At 32.8% G+C, this 12,942-nt stretch overlaps 2 protein-coding genes across 2 annotated transcripts in view; one reads left to right on the top strand and one right to left on the bottom strand.

Moving 5' to 3' along the window:
- Positions 1-4,181: 4,181 nt before the first annotated feature.
- On the bottom strand, positions 4,182-7,935 carry sprb (sepiapterin reductase b). Its single transcript, XM_016451146.1, has 3 exons — positions 7,605-7,935; positions 6,112-6,402; positions 4,182-4,372 (listed from the first exon to the last, which is right to left on the bottom strand). The coding sequence occupies exons 1-3, from the start codon at positions 7,933-7,935 to the stop codon at positions 4,182-4,184; spliced, it is 813 nt and encodes a 270-aa protein (XP_016306632.1).
- Positions 7,936-10,700: 2,765 nt separating this feature from the next.
- smyd1b (SET and MYND domain containing 1b) overlaps positions 10,701-12,942 on the top strand; it is a 16,258-nt gene continuing 14,016 nt past the window's right edge. Inside the window, exons 1-2 of the mRNA XM_016451148.1 lie at positions 10,701-10,838; positions 12,001-12,217. Of these exons, the coding sequence (XP_016306634.1) occupies positions 10,742-10,838; positions 12,001-12,217 (314 nt within the window). The 5' untranslated portion in view covers positions 10,701-10,741. The remainder of the gene's footprint in view (positions 10,839-12,000; positions 12,218-12,942) is intronic.

The raw sequence follows: 12,942 nt of genomic DNA, 5'->3' as shown, positions 1-12,942 counted from the left end.
TTAACCAATGCAGTCTGAGCCGGAAAGAGAATTGATTAGTTCATCTCTCGTGTCTTTCGAATCGTTCGTTCTTTTGTCTTTTCACGTGACAGCATTGGATAGAGAAATTAGTTAATTTACAAGCTTCCTTACAAACGGGTGCATAGTTATTATTATTATTATTATCATTATTGTTTACTCTTACAGTTACGTGATGCGTTTCTAGTCTCAAGTTGTAGCTTTTTACTTCTTACAGTTTATAAATGTGTAAATTTCTGTCATGATGTTTCTTTTCCATAACACTGAATGTTGTAACAAAGGAAATAAAGAGTTGGTTATTATTATTAAGTCTCTCTCCGGCTCAGACTGCATAGTTTAGCTTATGGGTCTGTCACGTGATGACGAACGACTTGAAAAACCCGAAGACTCAAACCAGGTGAACTACTTGACTAATTCCAGTACAAAACCTATAGGATGTTGCGCATGCACGACTGAACGAATCACTCCCCGAGACAACTCGTTCTTCCCGAGTCACATTAAAGATTCGTTCAAAATTAACGAATCGTTCAAGAACGACCCAACACTAAAATACGATCTGATCGACATGAACTGAATGCACCATCAGTCCCAAAGCAGCCCCTGAGTTGGTTCACCTTTCGCCTGAAAAAATACTATAGTGATTTATAGTAAATACTATAGTGTTTTTGAAACTTACTATAGTAAAGTACTTGAAATTGATTTAAACACTTTAAATGCTTAAAAACACAAACCTTTCTTCAGCTGAATCTCGACAGACGCAGGAGAGCGGCGCAGTCTTATGACGTCACACCACACCACCAAAATAAAGGTCCTGTCATCACGCTGCGGTCTAAAAATACAAAAGTGCACAGAAAATTTAAATGCCAGAGGATTTCAGAGTTCATTTCTTGGTGAAATACATATTTAAATAAATTTCGTACAATGGTGTGTTGAAAATATTAAGAACTACAAATGAAAGAAGGTGAGATTCTGTCTTAAAGACAGAACTTTAATATGTTTCCCAATGGAAAAATACTATAGTAATTTATAGTAAACACTATAGTGTTTTTGAACCTTACTATAGTAAAGTACTTGAATTAATTTGTTGTGGTAATTCTATAGTTGCTGTGGTAATAGTACAATATGAACAAATGACTTTACCCAATACTGTGCTAGGTTTTCTACAACTATAGGGTATATTATACTACAATACACTACAGTTTACTGTAGTACAAGTACAAGTATGCTACAGTATTTATTACAGTTTATCAGTTCCCTATAGTTAATGCTACAGTATGCTGTAGCATTCATTAACAAAGTGTTGTAAATACTATACAGTATAATGGCTGCAATATAACAAAGAGTGAAAAATTGAAGGGGGTCTGAATACTTTCCGTACCCACTGTATATATGATCATCATCATCATCAGCACAGGTTATTTCAGCTCTTGGTCTCCATTCACAAATTCACTGATGACATCACCACGCTGCTGTTACCATGGGAACCGTCTCCATCAAAGAGACGCGCGTCATGTGCCGGGGGTTAATGTCAGATCATATTAGTCAAATCTCTGGATATTCGGATGGCACAAAAAATCTGCTTTTGCCATTGTGTATGATTATAGGAAAAATATTGTGTTTTCTGTTTAAAAATCATGCATTTATGAGCTGGCGAGGCAGTATTGATACAAATGCTTTAGCTAGAGTAATATATTTAAGTTAATACTTGTTTAAAATAATCACTTCAGTAATGTTTGTATCATTTTCTGTTTATTTTGAACTAAATAATTTGATAATTTTCACTTTAAAAATACAGAAAATTTTAATTAAAAAAGCATATTATTCTGAAAGCTTGAAGCAAATCCCATAGAAATTTAATATGGCTTTACAGTACCAATAAATTATATTTTATATCAGTGCTGTCACATGATTAATCGCGATTAATCGCATCCAAAATAAAAGTTTTTGCTTACATAATATATGTGTGTACTGTGTTTATATATATTATATTATGTATATATAAATACACACACATACAGTATATATTTAAAAAATATTTACATGTGTATATATATACATATATTCATATAATTTATATTATATCTAAATATATTTAATATATAAACAACATATTTTTAATATAATACATACATGCATGTGTGTGTATTTATGTATACATATTAAATATACACAGTACACACATATATTATGTAAACAAAATCTTTTATTTTGGATGCGATTAATTGTGATTAATCATTTGACAGCTTTATTTTATTTATATTTTTCTAACTATTATTATCATTTGTCATGCATTATCAAATAATACATTATTAATATCATGTTTTATAAATATGATGGTTTCATTATAAAATGGTGATTATGTATAATCTATAATCATTTTATTATTATATATTAAAATTAAACACTCAAACTAATAAATTATATGAACTATCTGAATCTAACCATTTTAGTAAATGAATGAACTCAATATTTTAGCATATAATTTTCAGTTATTGAACTGTTGATTTAATTTAATAATAATTCTTTGTTCAATAATTCTGTCATCAAAGTGTTCACTTTAAAAATAATTTAATATGGCTTTACAATAACAGCATGTTTTATACATCATATTTAATAAATATTATTACATTAATATACATTTTTACAAGATGTTATCATCTTATAAAAATCATTATCAGGTGGACATCCAAATTAATAAATAATATCATCTTAATCTACTAGTGCTGTCATCCAAAATAAAAGTTATGTAATCATTTGACACCACTAGAATCATGTCAAATGGAAAAAAAAACAACTAAAACTATACTTTTACATATTCTTCAGTTATTGAAAAACCCAATCATTTCCTATGTGTCTCTGTGTATTTGTGCAGGAACACCACTAGATGTCCTCAGCTGCTCCACAGCAGCCACAATAAAAGACAAAGATGCCTGAACATTCATTCATTTATTCCTTTTATAAAAACACAGTGTTTCTAAACAGATTGTTAAGACCTTACAGCAGCACTATGTAGCTTTTTCTGTGTTCAAAATGTGTATATAATGAGCGAGTACATCATGCATTCATCTTCCAAACCGCGTTTGTGTCTTATTCTGAATCACTCTGGTACACTTATAATAAGTGCTTATATTCGGACTATTGTAGCCTGGTATATGAACAAATGACTTTACCCAATACTGTGCTAGGTTTTCTACAACTATAGGGTATATTATACTACAATACACTACAGTTTACTGTAGTACAAGTACAAGTATGCTACAGTATTTATTACAGTTTATCAGTTCCCTATAGTTAATACTACAGTATGCTGTAGCATTCATTAACAAAGTGTTGTAAATACTATAATATATACACAGTATAATACACTTTACTATAGTAAGGTTCAAAAACACTATAGTATTTACTATAAATTCAATAATTATGTTTTCGAGAGTTCTCAAATATTTTCAGTGTTTGTTTTGCAATGTTCCTCAAACATTCTGCTCCTCTATCGCCAAGTATACAAAACTTAATTAATTAATTTGCTCCAATGCTTAACATACAGACTCCATTCACACTTTGTTTGGTGGATATGAATCATTGATTGTTAATTTTAAAATGTAATACTTTTACAGCAATTTAACACTGAAGTTTAAAATCTCTCTGACTTGTAATTAATGTTCAATATTCAAAACCAGCCGTGATGATGCTATATTTGCATATTGATGTGCCATGAGTCTTGCCATCCTTGCATATATTTAACCATTTACATTCACGTTTACTCTTTGCATTGATTTAAGTACCTAAAAAGTGTTTTGAGCGTAGCTTGTTAGTGTTTTTGTTTATTTGAGGTGAAGCATTGCCATGTAGGTTTGAGTTTTAAAATATTCATCTTTGATTTCTCATAGAATAAGTCTTGATTGAATCACAGAAACAGACTGGTTCTCTCCAATCACGTCCATCAGGGTCTGTTCATTTTGCTCTTTTACCTCGACATAAACTTAGAGAAGTAGCTCCGGTTGGAATGTTCTTCCGCAGGATGTGTGCAGTTCTGTTTATTAACCACTAGAGAGCGCCAAAAGTTACATAGTGCTGTTACATAGTGAATACAAATCTATCAACAACATTAGACACAAGATTATAAACCTCTGTGCACGGTATGTACAGTGTGAGAGCTGTGAGCATCAGAGCTCATAGAAGTCCAGATGCGAGCCGGACTGGAAGTCGTTGTCCAGCAGGAGCTTCATGAGTTTGGCTCCGGACTCCTCGCAGGAGAGCAGCTGGCCCTCGGAGAACATCGAGGAGAAGGAGCGCCGCAGCTGCAGATCTCCGGAGGAACGGCGCGCCTGCAGCTGCATGTCTGTGTCCAGAGGACCTGCGGCACAAAACACGCTGGTCTCATAAAAGCTGACCGACTCGCTGTAGAAGCACACGTCTGCCATCTGTCTGTTATCTGCCTGTTATTGGTCTGTTATCTGTCTGTTATCTGCCTGTTATTGGTCTGTTATCTGTCTGTTATCTGCCTGTTATCGGTCTGCTATCGGTCTGTTATCGGTCTGTTATCTGTCTGTAATCTGTCTGTTATCGGTCTGTTATCGGTCTGTTATCTGTCTGTTATCTGTCTGTTATCTGCCTGTTATCTGTCTGTTATCTGTCTGTTATCTGTCTGTTATCTGCCTGTTATCTGTCTGTTATCTGCCTGTTATCGGTCCGTTATCTGTCTGTTATCGGTCTGTTATCTGCCTGTTATCTGCCTGTTATCGGTCTGTTATCTGTCTGTTATCTGCCTGTTATCTGTCTGTTATCGGTCTGTTATCTGTCTGTTATCTGTCTGTTATCGGTCTGTTATCTGCCTGTTATCGGTCTGTTATCTGTCTGTTATCGGTCTGTTATCTGTCTGTTATCTGTCTGTTATCGGTCTGTTATCTGTCTGTTATCAGCAGTGGGGTTTTCCTGGTGTCACATTGTCCCCCAAACCAAACCCCTCTGAGCTAGAATAGTCTTTAAAGGTCCCTTTTGAGAGTTAATATTTCAATATTTTGATGAATTTCAAAATTGTAATTTTTTTATTTTATTAGTTTTTCAAAATTGTTTGTTTTAATTGTTACATTTTTGTTTACTTTTTTTTTTTAAGTGATTTATTTATTTTACAGGTTTATGGTTACATTTGAAGTGTTTTATTTCAGTTGTTTTTAAGTTAAAATTAAGTTATTTGTTTTGTTATATGATTTAATTTCAAGTAAGCGTTTTAATTTTTGTTTTTATTTTAATCGTTTTTTTTTTACATTGTATTTGATTTAATTTAAGTGTTCATTTGAATTGTTTTTAATTTTTAATTATTTTAACTACATTTTTGTGATTACATTTTTTTAAGTTTTATTTTAATTGCTTTTTTAAATCATATATTTGACATTATTATGATTGCATTTTAATGTGTTGTACTTTAATCGTTTTTGTTTTAAAATTAGTTATTTTGATTTTACATCTTTTTTATTTAATTTTTAGTAAGCGTTTTATATTAACAGTTTTTAAAAAAATTTTTTTTACATTTTTGTTTTTATTTATCTTTTATTTCAAGTGTTTTGTTTTAGTTGTTTTTATTGTTTATTTTACAATTTAATTTCAAGTATATGTTTTATTTTAATCGAGTTTTCCGAGTTAATTTTTAGTAAGTGTTAATTTTAATTGTTATTATTTTAAAATTATTTATTTTAATTTGACTTTTTTATGATTTAAATTTTCATATTTTCTTTTAAAATTATTTATTTATTCCTTGCAATTGTATTTTTATGATTTAATATTTAATGTGATTTTCAAATTGGTTTTAAAGTAATTCTTTTTTTTATTTGATTTTTAGTGTTTTATTTTATTTGTTCATTTTTAAATGATTTATTCAATTTCACATTTTTGTGATTTAATTTTCAGTAAGTGTTTTATTTTAATTGTGTTTATTTATTTATGACCTTACGTTTGTATGTATTTGTTAATTATCAGCTCATGCACCCTGATTTGGGAAACCCTTAAACAGACAGAAACAGTGTCTCTCTCCTGAATAGCGTTGTCACTTGCGCGCGTGTTATTTAGTGACAGATGCGGGCGCTCCGCGGCACTCACCGGGTGCGTAACTGAGCACTCTTACGTCCGGCTCCTCCGCGGCTAACACGCGGAACATCATGTCGCGGGCGGCTTTCCCGGTGCAGTACAGGACCCACGATGGGAAGGGCTTCAGCGCACACAGAGAGCTGATGTTGACCACCGAACGCCGCAGACCCAGACGGCGAGGAAGCGCTTGCAGGACGCCGGCCGTCACACTGAGCGCTCCGCTGACGTTCAGCGCCAGATAACGGTTGACCTCCACCGGATCCGTGAAGGTCAGCGCGAAGCGAGACACGTCGCCCAGAGACGCTAAACCAAAGAGGACGAACTGTCTGTCACTCACGTTCTTCACACTACGTCTTGTTTTCCAGTGCAACAATATAACCATTCTTAAAATAAGATACATTTAAAAGCAAAATGACATCTGAGATGAAGTCTTGTTTTCTGAGAAATGTATTAAAAGCCAGAACATTTATGCTTTCAACAAGAAATATATTTGAATTAAATTTATTATTTTCTGACCTCATTAGTAGATACGTGTTTTTGTTTTAAGCATAAACTCACTTAATTTTTCAGAAAACACTTGATAAAGTAATTTAGCTTCACGTAAATGTAAATATTTGTACTGGAAAAGAAGACACACATATTTTGCAGTGAATATAAATCAATAACAAAAAATAGGTTTCAAATAAATGTATAAATTCTTAAAATGTTTTAAATATATTTTAATAAATTATTTAAAAAAATATATATATTTTTTAAAGAATTACATTATATTATTATAAATTAAAATTAGATTTAAATTAATAAATAATACTAATATCTCAACGTACAGTACAAAAATGTGATGTAAAAATAAATTAAAAATATTGATTTAACAGGAAAACAAGACAAAAATACTAAATCAGTAATAAAAAAATATTAAATTTATAAAATTCAATCAAATATAAAAAATAATAAACATAAAGTAGATTTATTTGTTTTAATTTTACATTTTATTCTTAGTAAGTTAGATCTTAATTTGACATTTTAAGGATTTAATTTCTAGAAAGTGTTTTATTTTAATCATTTTTATTTTCAAATGTATTTATTGTTATTTTACAGTTTTTATTTATTTTTTATTTTTTTAATTATTAATTTAAATTTAAATTTTTATGATTTAATTTCTTTAGTAAGTAAGTTTATGCTGTTTTTATTCTAAAATTGTTTTAATTTCACATTAAGATTTCTAGTGTAGTATTTTTACTTGTTTTTATTCTAAAATTATTTATTTACTTATATATTTTTTTTTAAAGAATTAGAAATGACATAATAAAAAAAGAAATGAACGGTAGATTTAAATAAATTAATATATAATACATCTAACAGTACAGTACTATATGGCATCTATCATTTTTTAAATTTTTTTTATTTAATACTGTTTAGATATTCGTACTGGAAAACAAGACAAAAATACTGAGTAAGAAAATCTTTTTTTTTTTTTTTTGCAGTGGAATGACACTCCAGCGCACCTGCATTGTTGATCAGGAGTATGTGGTCCATTTCTGACACTGAAGTCTCTTTAGCTGCCTGAACTGTTTTTTCCACGCCTTCCTTCTTCTCCAGATCGGCTTGCACGCAGCGGACGTCCAGCTGGTTCTGTCCGCCGTACAGGTTTATGATGTCCTCCTTCAGCCGGTTGAGCTGCTCTGCGGTTCGAGCGACCAGCATCAGGACGGATCTGGGCTTCAGCAGGCAGCTGAGCTGAAACGCCAGCGTCCAGCCGAAGCCTTTAGATGCTCCTGTGATGATGCACAGAGCTCTTCCCAGATCCCTGGGCTCTGGACAGATCTCGTCTTCCATGTTAGGATGCTGCGGACGCCTTCAGAGACGCTGGATGTTGGGTGTTGCTGCATCTCAGCAGCGTGTGGTGCTTTATATTCAGCGACTCCGAGAGGAACGAATGCATTTCATGCACAGAGTCACAAAAGATCATTCATAAAAAGAGAGTCAATGCCGTTTAATCATGCATGAGTTCTGTGTGATGGAAAAGCATGTGGTGTTTGATCATGGCCTAGAGATGGAACAAATTATGATTTTTTAATGTTTTTGAAAGAAGTCACCGAGGCTGCCTTTATTTGATCAGAAATAGAGAAAAATTTGAAATATTTTGAAAGTTCAAAAGAACAGCATTTATTTGAAATAGAACTCTTTTTAAGATTATTATAAATGTCTTTACTGTTACTTTTGATCAATTTAATGTGTCCTCGATGAATAAAAGTTTCCACACAAATATTGTGCAGCATAATAATCAGAAATGTTTCTTGAGCAGCAAATCAGCATATTAGAATGATTTCTGAAGATCATGTGACACTGAAGACTGGAGTAATGATGCTGAAAATACAGCTGCGCATCACAGAAATAAATTACAGTTTAACACATATTCACATAGAAAACAGCTGTTTTAAATTCTAATAATATTTCACACTTTTACTCTATTTTTGATCAAATAAATGCAGCCTCGGTGAGCAGAAGAGACTTTTTGCAAAACATTAAATAAATCATAATTACTCCAAACTTTTGACCGGCAGTGTAACTCATTTAAAACCACTGAGTTTCATCTGAAACACTTTCAAACGAGAAAAAGACAAGCTTTTTATTATAGAGGAACCCACAAAAAGAGTGAAGCAGAATAACAGCCAGAGCAGAAGTGTAAATGCGGAACGGGACAGAAAAGAGATTCTCTTTCACTGGTTACACAAGCAGAACTATATGAATTATGATATATGAAATAAATCATCTGTTTAAAACAGTGCAACAATGGTTGAAGACGGCAGTGTGTGCCATATACTGTATTTAGTGTCCATCACTAATTGTCAGAGCAGCAGATGTCCATGTGTTCTCATGTGATGGTCAGGAGGACAAGACACGGTCAGTGTTGGTCTTCCTGTCAGATTATGTGGTCACATATGAGCATGAGACTAATGGCCAAGTATGATACACACACACACACACACACACACACACACACACACACACACACACACACACACTCTCAAACACACTCACTCACAAACACACGCACTGCGTGCGTGCGCGTGTGTGTGTGTGTGAGTGAGAGTGTGTGTGTGAGAGTGTGTGAGTGTGTGTCACTCACTCACTCACACACACACACACACACACACACACACACACACACACACACACACATGGAATTAGTCTTTGTGAATATTTCAGTACATGGAGAAAAAAAACAAATAAACAAGACACATATTATAAACTATTTGAATATATATACACTGCCGTTCAAAAGTTTGGGATTAGTAAGATTTTTTATGTTTTTTAAAGAAGTCTCTTTTGCTCACCAAGGCTGCATTTATTTGATAAAAAAATACAGAAAAAAACTTTAAAATTGTGAAATATTTTTACAATTTAAAATAACTGTTCACTATTTTAATATACTTTAATTTATTCCTTTGATGCCAAGCTGAATTTTCATCAGCCAATACTCCAGTCTTCAGGGTCACATGATCCTTCAGAAATTATTATTATACTGTATATTATATATACTCTTAATATTTCATTAGACCGCCTTTTTTTAAATTAGCTTTGATTACAGTGTGCGTTTGTTGTGGCATTGTTTCGACAAACTTATACAACATCACAACATTTATTTCCATCTAAAGTTGGTTGATGACTGTCCAGTCTGATTTTAGTATATTTTTTTATTTTTTAGTATATTATAATATTTTTAGTTTTTATTTTGTCATTTTAATTTTATGTAACTGTTTTTTTTTTTTTTTTTTTTTACTTTGTGTGTGTGTTTTTAAAAATATGACTGTTAATTTTCATCAATTTTTATAAAATATAAACTAAAAGAAAATGGAAAATGTTGCCTTGGCAGCTAACTGAAATAAAATAAATGTAAGGTATTTTATATTTTATTTCAGTACATATTTAAAATATTATTTAGTTTTTAACTGGACTTGTTTGAAGTTTAATTATAATGAGCATTCATCCAGACTGAGCAGAGCTGCAATCTAAACAAAGAACCTCAGATATAAGAGTTTGTCTTTGTGTCACGTGATCACAACGTGCTTTTTTCAGAGTTTAATATTCTGTTATTAGTCATTATTGAGTAAACGTGTCTCTTAATATCCTAATGATTTTTGGCATAAAAGAAAAATCGATAATTTTGACCCATTTGACCCATTGACATTTTTCTTCTTTAACATTGTTCTGGATTTGTGTCCCGAAGGCACCAGAATGTGTCAGTGTTGAGGAAAGTGCTGGAACACATGCGTCCAGCTGTCTTTTCTCCTGTCTTGACTGGCGGCTCCAGCTGAGGGATAAAAATACCCTGCGGGATCCCGAACGAGTCTTTTACGGCGAGGTAAAAAGCACATTCATATGAGAAGCATGCAGATGTTTGATAGCTATATGAGCGCTGAATCTCCTCCAACTGTAACTGTTGCATGCAATACTTTCTGCTCTCTTCTCAAAGCTCTGGGTTCGATTGAGACGCATCCCGTCTGCAGTCGTGCATCGACACCTCGAACCCCCCTGTGAACCCCCACATGGTACAGCTGAGGCTTCGGCTATTTTAGTAAGAGCTGGTGAATCCCAGCTGCCATGCAGAAGCTCGTCAGCATCGGTGAAGACGGCAGACATGGAGTTTGTGGAAGTGTTTGACTCTCCAGGGAAAGGCAGGGGTCTGCGGGCCATCAGAGAGGTTTGGGCCGGAGACGTTCTGTTGCTTCAGTTGTGTTTGACAGGTAAGAGAACACTGCAAAAAATTATTTTCTTACTTAGTATTTGTGTCTTGTGTTCTAGTATAAATATCTGAACATTCTTGAATCAAGATGCATTTACTGTACAAGTAAAAGGATTTAAGATATTAAGTCTTGTTTGATTTGTTTTATTAAGTTTGTTGATTGAGATGCAGGGGCAAGAAAATTAAAGAGAAAGAATCGAAGCTGAATTATGATCATAATATCATCAGCTAAAACTAAAACCATGTTTGTGTTACTTTAAATAAATGTTAAAAATAAATAGTAAATAAATAAATAAAACCATAAAAATGAAGATTTCTATTACTTGAAATAACTGAAATAAAATATGAAAAAAAAAATGAACTAAACTAAAACCTTTAAAAAAATCATTAAGTGAAATCAAGTAAATTTTAACTGAAAAAAAGTATAAAAGCTTTAACTTATTTTAACTCGTTGCCGAAACAAAACGTCTATTCTTTTTCTTAAATTAACTTTTAGACCTAGAAAAACTAGAACTAAAACTGAAATTAAGAATGTATATAAATATTAAAAAAACTAACAAAAAATTATTATTTTTTTTAAATACACAAAAGTTATTAAAACCTTAACTGAAATAAAATTAATAAAATTAAGACTGGAAAATTTTAAAATAAAAACTTTAAAAAATATATATATATATTTTTGGAAGTTGTAAATAAAAAAACAAAGATTATTGTAATGGGTGCGTTTTGCAAGAAAGTAATATTGTAGTTTTTCAACTTAAAAATTCCATATTTAATTCAGTGTGTTCCTTCTAAGTGAAAATGGTTTTAAAATAAATCCTCTTAGTGTAATTCATTTCTAAATTCTATGAAGGTACATAAGTGATACACTGATTGGGATTGATGTTTAAATGATCGGTGGGGTCAATTCAGTCGTGTCATATGCTCTGTGGCTGCTGATGGTCTATATATAACTTTTTGTGGCAGTTCCAGACCCAAACTCGTCTAAAAACAGCCTGTAAAATCAAGATTAGATTCAAGCAACTCAGAATCAGTAGAGTGTTATTGACTCACCATGAAGAATCGTTTTTCCCATTTGAACTTGCTGTATAAAAATAGGATTGCATAAGATAGATCAGCATGAAAGAATGAGATGAATGGGTCAGCAGTTACAGTTTTTGGGAGTGTTGAGCTGATCTGCTCTGTGTGCTCCAGTCACGCCGCCAGCGTCTGTCACAGCTGTTTCCGGCGGCAGGAGAAGCTGCAGCGCTGCGGTCAGTGCAGGTTTGCACAGTACTGTGATAAAACCTGTCAGCGCGCCGCCTGGGAAGAGCACAAGCAGGAGTGTGCTGCTGTCAAGAGCTACGGCAAAGTGCCCAATGAAAACGTCCGGTAAGTCAATGCACCTTCAAGATGCTCAAGTCTAAAAGCATCAGTTGCTTTGGCTGGTGTTTTCTGACCAGAATCAGAAAGACCACACTGCAAAAAAAGACGTTTCTTTGCTTTATATTTTTGTCGTTTTCCGTTAAAAGGTTGTTTTTTGGGTCATTTTGACCGGTTAATGTTCCTTTGCTCACACAGCGTACAGCAACATCACAAACAATTTTTAATTACTTTTGTGCTTTTTTGCTATTGCTATTATTTCCCCCCGGCCTTCACTTTTAAAAATAAAGGTGCTTCACGATGCCATAGAATAACTTTTTTTTGTCTAAATGGTTCCATTAAGATCCTTTAACATCTGTTTCACAAAAGCTTCTTTGTGGCGAAAGAAGGTTCTTCAGATTATAAAAAGCTAAGAAAGGTAAAGAACCTTTGACTCAATGGTTATTTTGTGGAACCAAAAATGGTTATTTTATAGCATCGCTGTGAAGAACCTTTTAAGCACCTTTATTTTTAAGAGTGTTGTTTCATTTGTGGCGTTCTTGGTCAACTAATTAATCATAGACCTCATTAACCTCGGTTTCTGAGTGAATATTGCCAAAGCTATCAACAGTTAATGCTTTCCTTCTTCTCGAAACACTTGTAATATAATAATTCTCAAAATTCTTGTTGGACTAATAATCACACTAAAATGTACGTTGCTCACACGCGGCATAAGACAACTTCACAAACAATTT

Source organism: Sinocyclocheilus anshuiensis, unplaced genomic scaffold (assembly GCF_001515605.1).
Source record: "Sinocyclocheilus anshuiensis isolate Anshui unplaced genomic scaffold, SAMN03320099.WGS_v1.1 scaffold479, whole genome shotgun sequence".
NCBI lineage: Eukaryota > Metazoa > Chordata > Actinopteri > Cypriniformes > Cyprinidae > Sinocyclocheilus > Sinocyclocheilus anshuiensis.
This window is presented reverse-complemented; position numbering and strand designations above follow the sequence as displayed.

What these genes read in the sequence shown, in the direction of transcription:
- sprb (XM_016451146.1), bottom strand. Translation starts at nt 7,935, where the DNA reads ATGGAAGACGAGATCTGTCCAGAGCCCAGGGATCTGGGAAGAGCTCTG. An exon ending in ACTCCTGATCAACAATGCAG is followed by an intron (nt 6,403 to 7,604) that starts GTGCGCTGGAGT and finishes TCTTTGGTTTAG; the next exon opens with CGTCTCTGGGCGACGTGTCT. An exon ending in AGTGCTCAGTTACGCACCCG is followed by an intron (nt 4,373 to 6,111) that starts GTGAGTGCCGCG and finishes TTTGTGCCGCAG; the next exon opens with GTCCTCTGGACACAGACATG.